Source organism: Denticeps clupeoides, chromosome 11, assembly GCF_900700375.1.
Source record: "Denticeps clupeoides chromosome 11, fDenClu1.1, whole genome shotgun sequence".
NCBI lineage: Eukaryota > Metazoa > Chordata > Actinopteri > Clupeiformes > Denticipitidae > Denticeps > Denticeps clupeoides.
Genome location: NC_041717.1, coordinates 17,317,590 through 17,335,774, shown reverse-complemented (window position 1 = coordinate 17,335,774; position 18,185 = coordinate 17,317,590). Strand labels below are relative to the sequence as shown.

Genomic DNA, 18,185 nt, shown 5'->3' with positions numbered 1-18,185 from the left:
TATTGTGATTGATTGAGTGATTGATCAATTTTCTGGATCACAACATTACCTGAATATCAATGTTAACATAAAACGCTTCAGTCTGACTGAAGCCGTCACTGATGTAAAAGCTGAAGACATCCTGATGGACATTGGGCTGCCGGACATTCTGAACATAGAAGATGTGGTCGGAGGTGAGGTCCTCCATGGTGAATGGAATCTTGGTGCTGATGACCTGAGCACCACCAGCTGAGGGAAAAATAAACAACAAAGGCTCACTATCACTGCCTCTTAATAAAAGCAGTGATCGGTGAAGGACGTCCCCCAGGCATCCCTCACCTCGTCTGGTATTCTCGATGAATCCATACTTCGGGGGGTTGACCAACCACACCAGAAGGTCCTTCAGGGGCGTGTCTCGGTCTGACGCAATGATGTGATTGGTTGAGAGTTGCACCCTGCCCCCTTCATGCACCTGTGTGGGCGGGGAAGAAAGAAACACATTGAGGTTCTCCGTCCGTGGAGGCAGGACCAGGAGCTGCCGTGTCTGGATCCGCTGCTGTCCGGACCTTGATGCCACTGCGGACGGTCACCGTGGGCGGCTGCCTCTGCACCGAGCTGATGGTGATGGTGCACATCTGGTTGTCGAGGCGATTGTTCTCGTCATCGTAGACAATGAAGTGGAAGATGTCAGTCACAGGCTGCTTTCCAGTCTCAAAGGAAGTGATGTAACTGGATAGAAATAGGAGGGGGGCATATATTCACTGATCACATTTATCTGTGTGTGTGTGTGCGTGTGTGTGCGTGTGTGTGCGCTTTACTTTACTTTACTTTACTTTATTTAGCAGACGCTTTTATCCAAAGCGACTTACAATAGGAAGACACCAGCAATTCTCGTTCGATTTCTATAGAATATCGAGTTTACAAACTAAGAGCCCTGATAAGGCTTAGACTTGTCAGTGAAGAGCATGCTCGGAGATTGTTGGGTGCTAGACTAAGAAAAATTATAATGTATTTATACATTTTGTATTTGTTTATTTAATGTGTACGCATGTGCTTGTGTAAGTGTTAGATTTGTCTGTAATATTTTTGGAATAAGAGGGTTTTCACCTTCTTCTTAAAAGTGGTGATAGTCTCGGCTAGTCGTGTGGAGGAGGGCAGGTTGTTCCACCAGCCAGGGACAACAACGGAGAACAGACATGATTGGAATCGGAGACCCCGTGAAGAAGGAATTTTTAGTCTCCTTTCGTTTGCCGATCTGAGAGAGCGTGCAGGAGTGTGCGCTTCTGATAGAGTTTGAGTGCATGTCGTGTGCATGCAGTACCGTATGCGGTGTAAATTGATGTCATCCATGGTGAAGGAAGAATACTCGCTCAGTTCCTGGTGCTCCGACTCGGAGCTGCTGCGGGTCAGGATTCCATACATCGGCACGGACACCAACTGAACCCGGATCTGCTCGTCTGGTGAGCTGTTGTCCTGTAATGACATAAACAACAAAGCTTACAACATAAGCAACAAAGAAATAATGGCAGACATCTGTTACCAAAAGCAACAGGATGGAACTGGACCATTATGGTGTTTTTCAGATGATTTTCCAGATTAAAAACACCCTTCCCACTCACCAGATAGGCCAGGTGTTTACGTGTAATAACCGTGCTGCTTTTCTCAGGAACCTCCATGGTCAGACGGGCGTCTGGGTCAAGTCTCGGCCCATCCCCACCTGACCCTGCCACAACCACTTGCACTGTGGTGGTCGTCATGGAGATCCCATCTGTCACTGAAAACGTCATGGTGTCCCCGTCAGTGGACAGGCCGGCATGCTCATACTGTAGAACGTTCCGGGTGATGTCACCGAAGGTGAAGCTGTCTCCTACAAGATACGGAATCAAGAGTATATTCTTTGTTGTATCGTCTCAATGTGTTTGGTGCTGGTTGAGAACTGATCTGACTGAATCTGACTGAGTCTTTAAGAGTCTAAATGAATCTACAAGAATGTTGATGAATCACTAAGAGTATAACTGAATCTAAATGAATTCAGAACTGACCTCTGTCATTGATCCAAGCATAGCACAGCACACAGTGACACAATGAAATATGTCCTCTGCATTTAATCCATCACTCGGTGAGCAGTGTGTGGTGATGGTACCTTGCTCAGTGGCACCTCAGTGGCACCTCGGCTTTTTGGGAGTTGCACAAATATACCACTATAACCACATATCAGTCGTATCAGTCGTACAATGACACCACATGCCGCTGCTTCTGTTTATTCTCTCCAAGACACGTTATCAAGCACACAGACCCCCGGCAGACTACAGTGAAGAGACCAGCAGATAAATCCTGGTTCCTGGCAACTGCTAAACAACGATTTAGCATGAAATGAACCAGAGGGTCACCACAACCACCACCACCATAACAACTAAAGCTTCAGGGATTTTCAAATGGACCAGTCATAATGGACACGTAATGTACACCATGACACTGGACTACACTTTGGACTTCTCCACCTCTACAAATGTAGGACTTTTTGGACAAATCATCACAAACCCTCAACTGACACCATTTGCAGGCTCACTCTACCATGGAATGGGTTCCCTCTGTATCGCTCCTCCCCAACGTTTCCTTTCTTTTTTTCTCTCTCCTAGAGGTTTTTTTTGTGTGGAGTTTTTCCTTGTGTGCAGAAGGGTCAGGTGTGGGGGTGTCAACTGTAGGGCCTGTCAAAGCCCATTGAGACATACTGTATGTGATTTTGGGCTATTTAAGAAATAAATGTTGTTATCGTTGATTTGAATTTGCCATGTTCTGGTTACGAGTCTGCTTCCTTACCCGCTAGGCCACCACTGCCCCACTGTCTGCTGTACTCACCATTGGCCATCTGGGTCTGTGCATTGAAGTCCAGGCGGAAGAGCATTCCATGCACAGGGGCCTCGACCAACTCAAACTCCAGCTCATCAGGAGCCGTATCTGCATCGGTCACTGCCAGCTGCTGTCCACCTGGAGCACACATTTAGACATAATGCAACAGGCAATGCAATGTCATACAGAAGTAAAGATTCCCCTGTTCTAGGCCAGAGTTGACAAAGTATATGTGAATGATTGTGGTATGTTGTGAGTTATGAAATAGAGTAATATATTATGAGATATATAAGGTAACACTCTGGTCACATGACCACTCAGGTCATGTGACCAGAGTATTATCTTATACATCTTTTTATATGACTCTTACCAACTGGTGCTCTGCCCCCCAGGTTGACCTCCAGAACTGGGTCTAGGATTTGGAAAATGGGTGGCTGCTGGTGGTTGGGCAGCAGGAGAATAGAGAAGTCCATCTCTGGAGTGGTGTGTTCCCCATCAGTCACTGCAGCAAACACACATACACATTACAACACACAAACTCACACACACATAATCAACGATAAGAAAATAATTTTTTTAAAATCTGCTGTAATATCAGGCAACCAAGCATGAATCATCTGCAGACAGACATGAAAGGGAAGCACAAGGAAGGAGAGGAAATGATGATGAAAGAGGGCAGAATTGGAGGGATGGAAGCAGGCGGGCAGATCAATCGTACAAGTCCAGACGGAAGTCTGATGCCCGCTGCTGTCTGCCCCACTCTGGATAGAAATAAGTATCTCAGCTACTGGTAAAATAAATTAAACAAACCAGACACATGCTGTGAGTGTGTGTTTTTTAAGTGTGTTCATGTGTAGATGTGTGTGCTTGTGTGTGTGTGTGTGTGTGTGTGTGTGTGTGAGGAGGTGCATTCTGCATTCTGTACAACTACTTTATTGACCTGAATATAAGAATCACCCATTTTCTCAGTACTAATTAGCAACTCCTTAGAAAATATCATATTTGACACCTACTTTGGTATCTACTAATGTAACACACCATTTTTGTAATACAGCAAGTACTTATTTTATCTATCTGTAACCAGGGGGTCGCATTTCTGAAGGTTTTCAATAAATTTTGATTGATCAAGATCAATGTCGATACAGTCACGCCAAACGCTTTTTTGTATCAGCGCTAGGTAAAAAAGTCATTGACAGACAAACAGTAGACAGACGAAAGACAGATGGGTAGCAGACGTATGGGAGGCGTATGGAAAGGCAGACAGACATACTGGTGAAGGACAGACAGGGGGACAGAGAGGCAGCCGGAGTTCTGAGCCGGGCGACAGGGATTCATGACCCTGAGATGGATGACGGATCACTGCAGCAGATACAGAGACGGGTCCCATTAAAAAAGGAGAGAGAAAGTCACGCAGCGGGAGAGACAGACAGACGGGAGTAAAAGTGGCCCTGAGCCACAAATAGACGGCCTCATGAAGAAAATGACAGATGACTGACAGCAGTTGATGCATATGGCGGGACGGTGAGAGCAGTGCATTGTGGGATGGAAAGGAGCCTTTGTCACCAAGAAGCTTAGACTTGGAGCATGTACCTGTGAAGTGGAAGTTCACTGATTCCGGCAGACCTGGAAAGAAGAGTAAAGAGTGTTGTCATGGTTACGGGTGTGAGCCGATTATTGTGACCTCTGTCCAAAGAAAATATTCTTAACCACTGGGCTCCACAATCGGGGTGAAGGTCATCGGTAGGTGTGTTATGTAGACATCACTGATTCTATGTGACGTGACGAGCCAGAGATGATCCCAAATCTTGGTTTCTGCCACCAAATGGGATTAAGATTAAGAGATACGTCTACGGAGTCGACGCTCACCCGTGAAGGAGTACTGGTAGAGCTCCTGTAAGTGGAATGGCGCCCGTGGAGGCCGGTAGATGATCTTTCCACTGTCCACGTCGACCTGGGCGAACACACGCACAGGTGTGTAGGCCTTGTCTCTGTGCTCGAGTGTACCTGTCACACACACACACACACAAACACACTCTTAGCAAAGACTCTCTGCCCAGTCATGCGATTAGGGTCCAGTTGGAGCCCTTCATTTCCAGCGGTGGGCGGAGTTTATGTTACCGTGCCCCTGAGGCAGTGGCTTGGTGATATTGTAGATGATTTTGTCACTCGGTGTCTCGTCATCCACAAAAGACAGAGCAGAGGGAGTTATCACTGTCACGCGATCCTCCAGTGCCTGCACACACACACAAAGGAAAAGTGTAGTACAGTACGCGGTACACAAGGAACACGAATTTCAGAATGTAAATCAGAACCTTACACTCATCTGTAGGTCAGAGCCAGGCGACAGCTGAGGGGCACCAGAGATCTGGGCCACCACTCCGATGGTGAAGGTCTGAGGGTCACTGATGACATCGGGAATAGCCTCATTGATCACCTGAGACCACCACACACGAACCACATCATATATCACACACATCATTAGTATTATTTTCTAATGTCATTATGAAACAGTGCAGCACAGCATACGGTGACACAACGAAATGTGGCCTCTGCATTTAACCCATCACCCTTGGTGAGCAGTGGGCAGGAGGATGCCGTTTTTTCAGGAACTATGAGGGCCAGGTCCCATTCGTGCAAGGAACATTGTGCCAATGTGCACTGATTTACGACCACATGTCAACATCCAATCAGACTGTCTCTGGGATGCTGGGCTCAGACAAAGCACATTTTAATTTGCGAACACGCACTCGGTGTAAAGTGAATAAATCTCAGTCCCCACGCCGCTGCCAGAGCCGATGGCAGAAATGCTGCGTCTTCATTCGGCAGCAGCAGGGCCCCGGAGATTTATTATAAAGTGACGAGGTGCCTGGGGGCCGTGTCTCTGCTGCACTCCGCGTTTTATTTACGCTGGGGATGGGGGAGCGGGGCCAAAAGAAGCGTGAGGAAGATGAGGGTGGCGAGAGCCCCGCACCTCGAGCACTGCGGCGATTCTCACGCCAAGAGCAATTAGAGATGGATTTACTCTTCACACCTCTTCTTCACAGACACTCCAGGCATCAGTGCTAAATTGCTTAATTTGTGTCGGTGGCGTGGTGGGTGGGGGCGGTAAGGGGAGTGTGTGCCTCAAGATGGATGGAGGAAAATAAAGTGGAGAAGAAGAAAAAAGTGAGCACCACACAGTTATCATCTGTCCTCAGTGTGTGTGAGAGAGAGAGAGAGAGAGAGAGAGAGAGGTCACCTGGAACTGGAAGGTGTCTTTCTGATCTCCCGCGCCGGAGTGTCTGTACCAGACGACGCCCTCGTTCACATCCTGCTGGGTGAAGGTCGTGGTCGGGGTTGAGTCGTTTTCCTCGGTCGACGGCTGCCACCCGGACACTGGACCATCAGCTGGGAGGGGCACCAACAACACCTCACCTGCAAACACCATGCACACATTTTCACTTTACTCCTGATGCTGTGTGCCTTACTATAATCGAGTGTGTGTGTGTGTGTGTGTGTGTGTATACCATGTCTTGGTCCATCCTCAGTGGACACCAGCCTATAGACAATCTCCGACTCTCGTCCCCCCTGGTTCTCCACATTCAGGTACTTATTTGAGAGCCGCACCATCCCACCTTGTCTCACCCACGTCACCGGCAGGGACAGCATGTGAGGAGAGTGGTCAATCTGCATGCGCCCACACATACACACACACACACACACACACACACACACACTAAGCAATTAGAATCAATCCACAAAGACACACTACCCATCACGCTGTATATAATACAAGGGCCACAGGCCAGAAAACACAATCAATAATAAAAAAAAATCATCATTGCATTACAGTGTGTTATATATGTTAAATATAAAACATAATAAATTACACATACACGCACACCAGGAACCTGGACATAATTGTGCACAGTCAGAAGCTTAACACAACATTTCACACAATCCCTGGGTAATCTAAATCTGTCATGTTGTTTGAGTTAGTTCTGCTATAAAATCAGCATATGCTCTCGATCAAGGTTATTTTCATTTTCAAATCCAGATCTCTGCGTGTATGTGTATACCTTCTGGTTGATGTGTATGTGGTAGAGAAGATTCTGGTAGCTGTGTCCATCATTGATCTGCAGCAGCAGGCTGTCGCTGGCTGCTTGCGAGCCGTCATGTGTGTACTGCACCTGCTCCCTCCACAGCTCTTCCAGTTTAAACTGAGTCAGAGGCCGGTCGCTGTGGAGACGAGTCAGCTGCCCATGGCGTGGTGGTTCCAGCACCATCAACAGAACATCCTGAGGGTTGTCGGGGTCGTCCACGTGCAGCGTGGCCCGGGAAATAACAACCGACTGGCCGGCATCCACCAACAGTGGCCGGTTGGACACAACCAGCGACGGCTGAACCAGAGAAGAGACACAGACACAGAACCTTTGGTGCTCTGTGACATCATCACCCTGTAACACCAAATGTTTTCACCTTTTGTGCTACTGGATAATCCCTCGGGTATCAGATATCCCTTGGCCTTTTTGAATTACAGATAGAAGTCTTTCTCCCTATCATTTTCAAAAGTGATAAATATTACATTAAGGCTTAATAGCAACATTATTCAGTGCTGATAAGGGGAAAAATCTGGAAGGGCGGATTTTGTCCCTCCCAAAAACAAATGTCCCAGACCTTACTTTCTCTCACTTGCTGTTAGTATATTTTCCTCCATTTTAATTTAAATGCTTAAACTCAATAGATTGTCGAGGCATATCAAGGTTATCTACTAAGTTATCTAAGGTTGAGATGAAGGCTTCGCTGTAGGTGGGGCTCTCCTCTCTTCCTGACCATAAATAATACATAAGTACTAAACTTTCTTCATTCAACTACACCATGGTAAATAGTTTTACATCAGCTTTACATCAGCTTTCACGTTGGTCTGCATGCTGCAACATGCCCATCACTATCTCTCTCTCTCTCTCTCTCTCTCTCTCTAAACCTAGACTTTAAAGCTAATAAAGACACACATGGCTCCTTCTTCTCCAGTACAAATAATCTGCGGGACACAAAGGGGAGTGTTTCTGTCATCACTTCAGCCCTGTGGGCTCCGGGCCCTTCAGACACAGGGCCCCCTTTCCAGACACATACTTTTACATGTCTGTGTTAGTGATGAACATTCTGACATTCAATGATCTCTTCATCTCTTTCAGCCCCTAACCAGCTTGAACCTTCAAATTTCTACTTACGTTCACTCTTCTTCTCTACAACTTCAATCCTGTTTATTTGGGGCTGTTTGCACAAATCATGGATTCTCCCTTCCTACCTCTTTTAAACATGCAAAATAGTGAACACCGGATTCCCCAGTTTTCAGCCCCCGTCCCTATTTTGTGTGGAGATCTCAGAGCACAGTCTCAGTCTCAGACCAGCAGTTCTGGAGGACGCCACAGAAATGACCAAGAAAGCGAGAGTGGAGAGGTCAGTGTGAGGTCACACATTTGTGTCAGCATGTGGTACAAATGACATTTCACACACACACAAACACACACCTTTCTATTTGCCTTTCTTTATCCTCCACCACTGTGAAGTACACACACAGCATGAGCTCACAACACACCACTGCATTATGGATGTTGTCAACATACATAGGATCATTTTAACTATATATGTTTGAGTGTGTGTGTGTGTGTGTGTATACCTGCTCAGAAACAGCAACAACAGAAACAACCACCGGCTGAGAGAAGAGCTGAGAATCCAAGGCACGTAATGTGAACTGCCCCTTCCTACGAAACACACAAACATAATTTATAGATCAAAAGAAATGTCTGATTTGTTGGTTATTAAAATAACCATAAGGCCAAAGACAGTTCTGATATGAGGTATATATTTCTTCTGTGCACCCTCAGTGTTTCATCCACTAATGAGTAAAAAAGAACATAACAAGGTAGAGATACACTACAAAGCTACTTGAGTACAGTGACCCTTTTCACACACACACAAACTCACAGTGGGTGTTGTGGCAAGTGCGAGAAGCGCACGGCTCCATCTCTCAGCTCCGCCAGGCTGAAGTTCTGCCCTCGCTGGAGCGGTATCTCCCCATCGCGCCGCCGCAGCAGGAGCAGCTGCCCGTTGGTGGGTGGATGCAGCAGCTGCAGCTGCAGGGTCTCGGCAGGGCTGTCCCCATCCTCCGCCTGCAGCAGCGGCGCCGCCAGCGGCCTGGCCCCGCCCACTGGGACCAGCAGAGAGCCGGTGACGTGCAGCGTCGGAGCGTGCCGGTTCACTGGGTGATGGAAAGGGTTACTTTTACACTGAATTTGGTACAGATTATTACTTAGGATGTACAGCTCTTACTGAGAGGCTTGTCACATAAACTCACCTCAAGAGGCACCTCAAGATATCTTACTTGTTTAGCCCAGAAATCCTTTTTATAACAATTCTGATTTGATAATATATCTTATTATTTGATTTCATTTCATGTACTAAAAATCCACCGTATTATATTTCATTTTATTTAAATATTTTTCATATTTTCAGAATTTGTCAAAAAATTATGTATATTTATGGACTTATTAAAGTAAACCGTTTAAATCAAACATTAATGTAGCTGCACAAAACCTCTGCAAACGCGTCTCTCCCTGTCCGTGTAGTAACCATGACCACAGTCAGCAGAGCACAGTCCATCCTTCAGGAATTTGGTCTCCTCGCATGCGGCACATCTGCCGTCACCGTTACACACAACACAGCCAGCAGGGCATTCTGGGAAAGGAGTAGGGACAGGAGTAAGTGTGGAACGCGGGGACGGCGGACGTGCGGGAAAAAGCCACACCACTCACCAACACACTGCCGCAGCGTGACGTCCAGGTGCCGACGGCGGCCGCAGTCCTGAACACACCGCCCCCCGAGGAGGACGTGGGACGGCTGGCAGCGCTGGCACTGCCCCGGGCCCTGGCACTCAGCACAGTTCTCATCGCAACCTGGCAACCGAACAGCGCATTAGTACCCGGGAGCACTGGGCTTTGGAGAAATCTGCATATTAACGAATGTGAGAGTGGCTGGAAAGATTCGGGCACGTACTCAAACACCTCACTCCGTCTTGATAGAACCCCTTGGAGCAGCTCTGAGCGCAGACGTCGTCCTGCAGCACGTGGCCGTCCATGCACTGCAGACAGTCGGTGTGTAGAGGCCCATGGCAGGCATTACAGCTCCAGTCACACTCTGCAAAGAGAGCCGTTCAGGCAACGGTGCATTTTCTGCTTACATGGATGTGCCGGATTGCAGGGTGGTAGTAGCCTAGTGGATAACACACTCGCCTATGAACCAGAAGACCCGGGTTTGAATCCCACTTACTACCATTGTGTCCCTGAGCAAGACACTTAACCCTAAGTTGCTCCAGGGAGACTGTCCCTGTAACTACTGATTGTAAGTCGCTCTGGATAAGGGCGTCTGATAAATGCTGTAAATGTAAATGTAAATGCAGTAGAGAAAGATAGAAACTTGTAAGAAAGTTGTGGCTTTGAGCCCGAAGTAGCTCCATCCCCAGCACATAAATCTGTCCCAGAGCTCAGTGCCACTTTTTTTCATCCAGGTGGAGAGGCAGCTGCAGAAAGCAGCTTTCATCATCCTCCGTCGCCTCTGATCACATTAAATCTCCTGCCGAACGTAAGCGGCAGACGTTTCACACGTGTCATCCAGTGAGGTGACATAAAACTATCCCTGATCCCGAAGAGTGGATCAACCTGCCAGAAGACCTGAACACTATAAGCTGCACTGCACAGCGTTTTTATGAAAGCGGCCCTCCCAGGGGACTAGTTTCCCAGGGGAGTCATATCATCCATACTGCTGAACGCTTTATTTTATTTGCTGGATGACAGGCCAGACGCATGAGGCTGATTACGTGCTCTGTATGTTGGTTGTTTGTTCAGTGTTAGTAGTACTCAGTGCTTTGATAGTTGTGTATTCAGTACTCATCTGTTTGTGTGCTCAGTAGTGTTCAGTATTTGGTTGAATGAGTGTTCAGAAATGTTTTAATATCTAGTGTGTTGGATCATGTTCAGTATTCAACTGTTTGTGTGTTCAGTAGTTTTCAGTATTTGGTTAAATATGTGTTCAAAGGTGTTTAATGCCTAGTAGGTTGTGTGTGGTAGTAGCCTAGTGGGTAACAACACTCGCCTATGAACCAGAAGACCCGGGTTCGAATCCCACGTACTACCATTGTGTCCCTGAGCAAGACACTTAACCCTAAGTTGCTCCAGGGGGACTGTCCCTGTAACTACTGATTGTAAGTCGCTCTGGATAAGGGCGTCTGATAAATGCTGTAAATGTAAATGTAAATGTCTTATACCTTCAGAATATTTTTAGTTATGTGTTCAGTATTCTTCAGTATTTGGTTGGTTGTGTGTTCAGTAATGTTCAGTATTTGATTGGTTGTGTGTTTGGTAGTGTTTAGTGTTTTGTCTGTTATGACTTAAGAGTTTATAATTAAGAGTTTTTTTGTTATGTGTTTAGTAGTGTTCAGTATTTGGCTATTTGTGTGTTCAGAAGTGTATAGTGTTTGTTTGATGGTGTGTCCGGTAGTGTTCGGTTTGTGTTCAGTATTATTCAGTATTTGCTTGGATGTGTGTTCAGAAATGTTTAATGCCTAGTAGATACATTGCCTTCAGAGTAGTAAGTGTTTTAGTTGTGTCCAGTAGTGATCAGTATTCGGCTGGTTATCTGTTCTGTAGTGATCAGTATTTGGCTGGTTGTGTGTTTGGTAGTGTTCAGTGTTTTGTTTGTTATGTCTTCAGAGTATCAGTTTTAGTTATAGTAGTGTTACGTAGGTGGCTAGTTGTGTGTTCAGAAGTAAAGTAAAGTAAAGTAAAGTGAAGTGTGATACACAGCAGCACTGCACACGGTGCACACAGTGAAATTTGTCCTCTGCATTTAACCCATCACCCTGAGTGAGCAGTGGGCAGCCATGACAGGCGCCCGGGGAGCAGTGTGTGGGGACGGTGCTTTGCTCAGTGGCACCTCAGTGGTAACTTGGCAGATCAGGATTCGAACCGGCAACCTTCTGATTACATGGCCGCTTCCTTAACCTCTAGGCCACCACTGCCCCATCCACCACTGCCCCAGAAGTGTTCGGTTGATTGTGTGTTTGGTAGTGTTCAGTGTGCGCTCAGTTGTTTTCAGTTGCTGGTGCTCAGCGTACCTCTGCAGGTGCGACTGGTTGTGTTCAGGTAGTACTGATGGGCGCAGCTCTCATACTGACACTCGCCAAAGAGGAGGACTTTAGCTGGGTCCCGACAGGAGGCACACGCCCCTGCCATGTCACAGGTCAGGCACTGTCCATCACACGCTGCATCACACACACACACAGAGTAATGTTAGGTGTTCGCAGTTGTTCGGCAATCTGAAGATGGGATGTTTGGTTCTCCATCTGTGTTCTTCAGTCACCTTGACACACGTGGTTGGCATCAACATAGAATCCCACTGGACAGCGAGAGCCACAAACGCCAGAGGGCCACAGAACCCCTGGAGCCACACAAGAAGTGCAGGACAGGGGTCCATCTCCTTGACAACTATCACAGGAAGAGTGGCATTCTGGGTGAAAAGAACATGGGGACACGAGATTGACTGACTGACTATCTGATCAACCAGATCAATCTAATCGTGAGCAGGGAGTGTCTGAATTTACTCTTGCAGGCGCCATGCCACCGATAGTGGCGATCCGGGCACCGCAGCACACAGCGGTCCTCCAGCAACAGCGACCTGGGCGCCTTACACCACAGACACACATTTCCAGCTCCGGCCCGCAGATCAGCAACACAGCGCTGGCATTCAGACTGGCACTCTGCGAGACGGGGAGAAAGACAAAGAGCAAAAGCACGGGCAGGTTAAGAGATATTCATCACGCGAAGGTGTTTTTAAGCCCCTGTCACGGACGATGAACATGGTGCCACTCCCATTCCTTTAACACCCTTTATCTGACGGATCAGGAGGAGAAAGAGAGAAAGAGACAGACGGAGCGTGAGGCAGGAACAGAGATCTACAAAAGGTGAGACGCCCTCAGCGGTGCTCGCATTCCCTGATCCGTATCTCCAGACAGAAGGAAAGGAGCGCGTCCGGGTGAGGCGGACAGATAAGGAACAAACGGAGAGATGAGTTCACCCTCCGCTGACCCGTCATTACACCAGTGAATATGAATGAAATCACGTTTATACTTATAAGCGCTTATAAAAGGTGCCATGCCAGTCAAGTTTTTAATCAACGTTCTGCATTAACGTGGTGGATAACAGATTAACTATGGATTAAATATCAATTTATTAACACAAGACATCACTTCATATCGAAGGAAAAAACAGGTGACATCAGACCCAGCCTCTGTGTGTTTGTCCAACAGACGTGAATTTAGGAGCACATGCTCACCGGCACAGGCGCTGTCTGGCGTGAGGTACTGTCCCTCGGGGCAGCTGGTCCGGCAGTAGCCGAGGTGCAGGGAGGTGGGCGGTGGGCAGGCGGTGCAGTCCGCCTGGGAGGGGCCGCCACATTCCTGGCAGGAGGGATGGCAGGCTGGGAAGGAGATGAAAGAGGAGCTCCGTATACGGATTCCAACACTGATGTCTTAATCAGACGGGATAATGGGCTGAGCCCTCAGTGGACACGGCCCGACGGCGCTTTTGCTGGACTCGGTAAAATCATCTGATTCTGAAGCTCATTATTTTATGAGGGAGAACGGGCCGTTTGGGCTCAGACGTAAAAGTTATTCTGTGCCAGTGAAGCGGAATCTCTTTAACTGTTGAGGAATTTGTGATTCAGTCCAGACTCCGGGGATCGGTGAGAACTGGAGACGTTTCTCAGAAGGAAAGAAAGCACTCGACTCCTCTCACCTTGGCAGCTCCCGTCCTGCACATGAAACCCTGGAGGGCAGCGCTGGACACACTGGCCCTCGTGCAGTACGGCTGGCCGGACACAGGAAGTGCAGCTGTGGACACTTCCTGCGGTGCACTGAGCGCAGGACACGTGGCACTCTGGAAGACAGACAGGGATTTTAATCAATGAGTGGCTGATAGCAGGAACAAAACAAACACACATGCGGGCCTAAATAGGAACAGACCCACATGCAGAATTTAGTTTAGTTTGCATCTGTCACATCTCAAGGCTAATTTGTGTTATTATATGGTATTATGGTATTATTTATGTTATTATAAAATAACATGAACGAGGCACAAGGGCCGAAACAAAGAATGCAAACGCGGAACTCAAGGTGCGTGGTATGGAGGCCAGGAACAAACGGTAAGAATTCCCCCTGCTGGGAACAGTAAGGACTCCGGCCGCGTTGTCCTGCGGCTGCTCTCTGCATTGAACAGGTCATGGAACAGTGATGGAACAAGCTCCATCAGTGGCAGCAGAGGGGCCTTTCTGGCTCTGGAGGACCCGGACACTCTGGCTGGACCTCTGCCTTCACTCCACATGGCACTCCACATTTACATTTACCGCATTTACCTTTGTAGTCTTCTGGTTCACAGACGAGGCTACTACCACACTATATCATCAGATATAGTGTATAGAACAGCATGGAACAGTGTAGTACAGTGTAGTGTAGATGGAGAAAATGGCACAGCAAGATGTTGGTTCAAGTCTGTGTGAAATATGTGTGTGTAGACCTGTGGGTAACGAGTCTAGTTTTCGTTCTTTTGATTGGCTCTACAGACTCATAGACTCGCATGCACACACACACACATACACACACAGCTAGAAAACTAACTGCATTAAAACGAAAAGTAACATTTAGCTCCAGACAGGAGACACACACGCACAACAACACACACACACACTGCCGCACATTCATGGCTCACTCTCAGGGGTCAGGGCTCTTTTTTTGTTTGATTTGCCTGCTTTGGCAGATCAAAGTGACAGGCTAGAGAAAATCGGGTGTGGACGGCCAAGACGTCCGGCTGGTTTTGACCATTTCGGGTTCTCACTGCTCACTGACAACGCTGATTCCCCCTGAGCTGCTGCTCCTGCACAACAGCAAGGAGCCCGGAACACAGCCAGTGGAACGTAAAGAAAGATTAAGGACCTGGCTGGAGGCAAAGAGGGTCTGTTCTAGAGTCACTGGGCCAGAAGAGAGATGGATTCTTTTTGGTCTGGAATTTCTTTCTTCTGACACCGGATACGTTAAGGTGGTGTGGTGACCTCCACCCAAACATCACAAGTATCTCCACGCACCTCCAAGCAAAAACAACAAGCTACTGTGGATCTCAGACATGCAATCCAGCATGCATCCAGAATCCTATCTTGAGCAGTTGAATAAAGTTCATGAAGATTTTAGCCAATAAGGAACAACTTACTATAAAGATGATGTCGTGATATTTTTATGGACAATCGTCTACAGTACGTTTATTAGGGATGTTGAAATTAATCGATGGTAGTAATGCAATGGGGAAGTTCAGGCCAGCGAAAATAACGTTCTTTATTATTAAGAGAAATGGCATCAATTGGAATGTCTGGTACTTTATAGACAAAAGCTCAACTCAGGGCTGCCAGCAAGAGCCCCCGAGACGCCCTCACCTCTGCAGCTGCGATCAGCATCCTGGTAGAATTTCGGCCGGCAGCTGGGCATGCAGGAGCCATGAGACGCCAACGAGCCGGTGGCCTGGAGAACCTCTTCTGGTTTGGAACAGCGGATGCAGTCTGAAGCCTCTGGCCCGACACACGACCTGCAGGAGGCGTGACATTCTGCGGACGACAGGAGGTCAAAAGTCCATCCCTGAGTCCACGTTCCGTGACTCCACCCACCCGCGAAACCCGCAGCCCTTACTTTGGCAGAGTCCGTCGCGAGAGAAGCGCCCCTCCCCACACGAGGCCAGGCACTGACCATGGTGGAGGGGCTGTGGTCCTGTGCAGGAAATGCACTGGGATGCCAACGGACCCGAGCAGGACGAGCACGTACCGTGGCACACTGAGAAGATCAAAAAGAAGAATTATGGTCAGGCCAGAAAGAAAACTTGCACTTCTAGACAATGAAAAGTGTTAAAAACTCACCCCCGCACCGCCCATGGCTGTCTTTATAATGGCCCTCTGGACAGTGGGGAACGCATTTCCCATGATGCAAGGCAAAATCAGCGTGGCAGCTCAGACAGCTGGGGTTGTCAGGGTGACAGGTGGCGCAGGTGGGGTCACAGGCTGAAAGATGTTTTCAAAGAGGTTAGATTGATTTTTTTTAAAAAGCTTTTTAAAGAATCGTTTGTCTTAGATTGTGAGCATACTGCTGAGGGCTTCAAACCATCAACGCGCCCTGACAGGCCTGACTCCGCCCACTGACAGGATGTCTACAGCAGGCATTCATTCCCTCAGTGGGATGAGACGGGACAGGTGTCCATCGGCGCAACAAAATGTCATGCAAACAGGAAAACCAGACCCCCACAATGCCACACTGCTGTTCCTGTCAATTCCAGGCATTCCCAAAATGTTCCAAGGCTGCATCGCTGAGACCTTTCCATCACTGTGCCGGTTCACATCCTATTACTCCTCCAGACCCAGACTTGCTGCTCTTCCAGCAGGTTACTATGGTTACAGAGAGCCATGCGCTAATTCTGAGGCGAGCGAGAGAGTTGCTGCCCACTCCCGCAGCCGCACACCGCACACCTGTTCACCCCGACCCAGCTGTAATTGACCGGGGCAAACCGGAACCGCTCCAGATCTCCTCCTCGCTCTCCTTGTACCACCTTCACCAGGGCTGCACGAACTGCCGCACACTCCCCGGCTGCCAGCTACGGAGACGTGTCGGCAAATGCGCCCCACGGAACCAGCCCTGGCAGTCACGTTCTACAAGTCCCTGAAGGTTTTACCTTGACCGTCATTTCTGGAGGCAGAGGAACGGCACTTACACAGACAGCGGCCTTGGCTGATGTAGTAGCCAGCGCCGCAGTCCAGCACACACACCCCATCTCTGAGTAGGTGGGCGGGGTCGGAGCAGGAAACACACCCCTCGGCACCTGGCCCGCGGCACGAGGAGCAACTGTCATGGCAACCTGTTGAGGAGAGGGGGAGAGAATCAGAACAGTGGCATCTTCTGAGACATGAGAGAGATGAGAGAGACAACTTCTTGGGTGGTGAGAGAGAAAGTGTGTGTTTGTGTGTGTGCTTGTGTGCGTGTGTTATGTGATGGTCTTCTGGGAAGGAATACAGCAGTATGGGCGAGGGACAAAATCTCAACATTAACAAGAGCCAGAAAAATAAAAAGAAAGTACTACACAAACACTCACTGAGAGGCTGGCAGCATAGTGTGAAAACATGAAACACACACAAACAAGAGCATCAGCTCGTTTACAAGCTCCGTCCACACGTCTAACAAATAGAAAGACAAGGGAACACCAGAGGGCGTATTAATTAATCAATTAACTTTCCCACCACAGAATAACAAACCACTCCTCATGATGAGAGATGTGTTGTGCAGCTAACGGGTTTTGTGTGGGTGTGAAGCGGTGCTTTTAGGTCACAATGCAGCGAGGGAACTTCAAAGGGACAACGGATCTGGGCTTTCCCACCATTGGTGTCACTGGAACTGGAAATGCAGCTTCAGTCATTAGAAAGAATTAAATAAATAAATAAATAGATTTCTCTAGGCAGAGAAAATTCGATTCACTTTCATGTTGAGCGGAATCCATAATAGTTTTTTGTATTCTAAAAAAAAAAATGTATTTAGATAATCAGTGATTTCCTTGCATTAACGATGGATGTCAATCGACTAATTAATCATATATGTCAATGAATTAATCATGATTAATTCATAAAATAAAATATTACAGAGACAAGTGTGGGAAAGAGGCTCGGGTTATCAGGTGGCAGAAAAGTATAAAGTATTAAACTCTTCAAATGAACTATTGCCAATCAGTCAAATATAATGTGGATTAAGTGGGCATGACATGCTCTCTGTGTAGCAGATACACAATTTCCATATGTGAGTGTAGATTTAACAAAATACAGCCCTATTAACATTTACACTACCAGTCATAGGATTGGCCACACCCACTCATTTATTTTTTACATTATTGAACAAACCATCTCGACCATCTTAAGTTAAAAAATGGGGACAGTTTCCAACACTCCAGAATGTTAATGCTGAACGCTTTCTTATCATTCTCTCATGTTATTGAACATCTCATGAAGCAGCTTTTAATAATGACAACAGTGAACAAAGCAGCCATGAAGGTAAAAGAGGCAAAAATGGTTTCTATCTAAATATGGCTCCATCTTAGTCTCCATAACCACCACAGATATCACATGACTACATTCAGGCCTATCAAAATACAGTCCCACAAACCATGGCTTCAGAAATTTGTACAGCATTAGGTGCCACCATTCCTGCTGATGTGAAAGTGAAGAGATTGTCATTGTGAAACACTGCAGCA

The 18,185-nt window shown here is 47.5% G+C and overlaps 1 protein-coding gene across 2 annotated transcripts in view; it reads right to left on the bottom strand.

The window, feature by feature from the left end:
* The window catches only part of fras1 (Fraser extracellular matrix complex subunit 1), a 73,175-nt gene that overhangs the window by 13,766 nt on the left and 41,224 nt on the right, over positions 1-18,185 (bottom strand). Inside the window, exons 15-42 of one of the 2 annotated variants that reach the window (XM_028996001.1) lie at positions 16,662-16,805; positions 15,817-15,957; positions 15,593-15,733; positions 15,343-15,510; positions 13,659-13,799; positions 13,198-13,341; positions 12,467-12,622; positions 12,226-12,372; positions 11,981-12,127; positions 9,865-10,005; positions 9,624-9,764; positions 9,406-9,546; positions 8,797-9,070; positions 8,489-8,573; positions 6,888-7,208; positions 6,336-6,495; positions 6,068-6,243; positions 5,147-5,263; positions 4,948-5,062; positions 4,696-4,833; positions 4,420-4,452; positions 3,200-3,331; positions 2,839-2,967; positions 1,599-1,846; positions 1,301-1,452; positions 546-708; positions 319-451; positions 50-228 (exon numbers count right to left, since the gene is read on the bottom strand). In XM_028996001.1, the coding sequence (XP_028851834.1) occupies positions 50-228; positions 319-451; positions 546-708; positions 1,301-1,452; positions 1,599-1,846; positions 2,839-2,967; positions 3,200-3,331; positions 4,420-4,452; positions 4,696-4,833; positions 4,948-5,062; positions 5,147-5,263; positions 6,068-6,243; positions 6,336-6,495; positions 6,888-7,208; positions 8,489-8,573; positions 8,797-9,070; positions 9,406-9,546; positions 9,624-9,764; positions 9,865-10,005; positions 11,981-12,127; positions 12,226-12,372; positions 12,467-12,622; positions 13,198-13,341; positions 13,659-13,799; positions 15,343-15,510; positions 15,593-15,733; positions 15,817-15,957; positions 16,662-16,805 (4,307 nt within the window). The remainder of the gene's footprint in view (positions 1-49; positions 229-318; positions 452-545; positions 709-1,300; positions 1,453-1,598; positions 1,847-2,838; positions 2,968-3,199; positions 3,332-4,419; positions 4,453-4,695; positions 4,834-4,947; positions 5,063-5,146; positions 5,264-6,067; positions 6,244-6,335; positions 6,496-6,887; positions 7,209-8,488; positions 8,574-8,796; positions 9,071-9,405; positions 9,547-9,623; positions 9,765-9,864; positions 10,006-11,980; positions 12,128-12,225; positions 12,373-12,466; positions 12,623-13,197; positions 13,342-13,658; positions 13,800-15,342; positions 15,511-15,592; positions 15,734-15,816; positions 15,958-16,661; positions 16,806-18,185) is intronic. The other variant, XM_028996002.1, reaches the window with a different exon arrangement.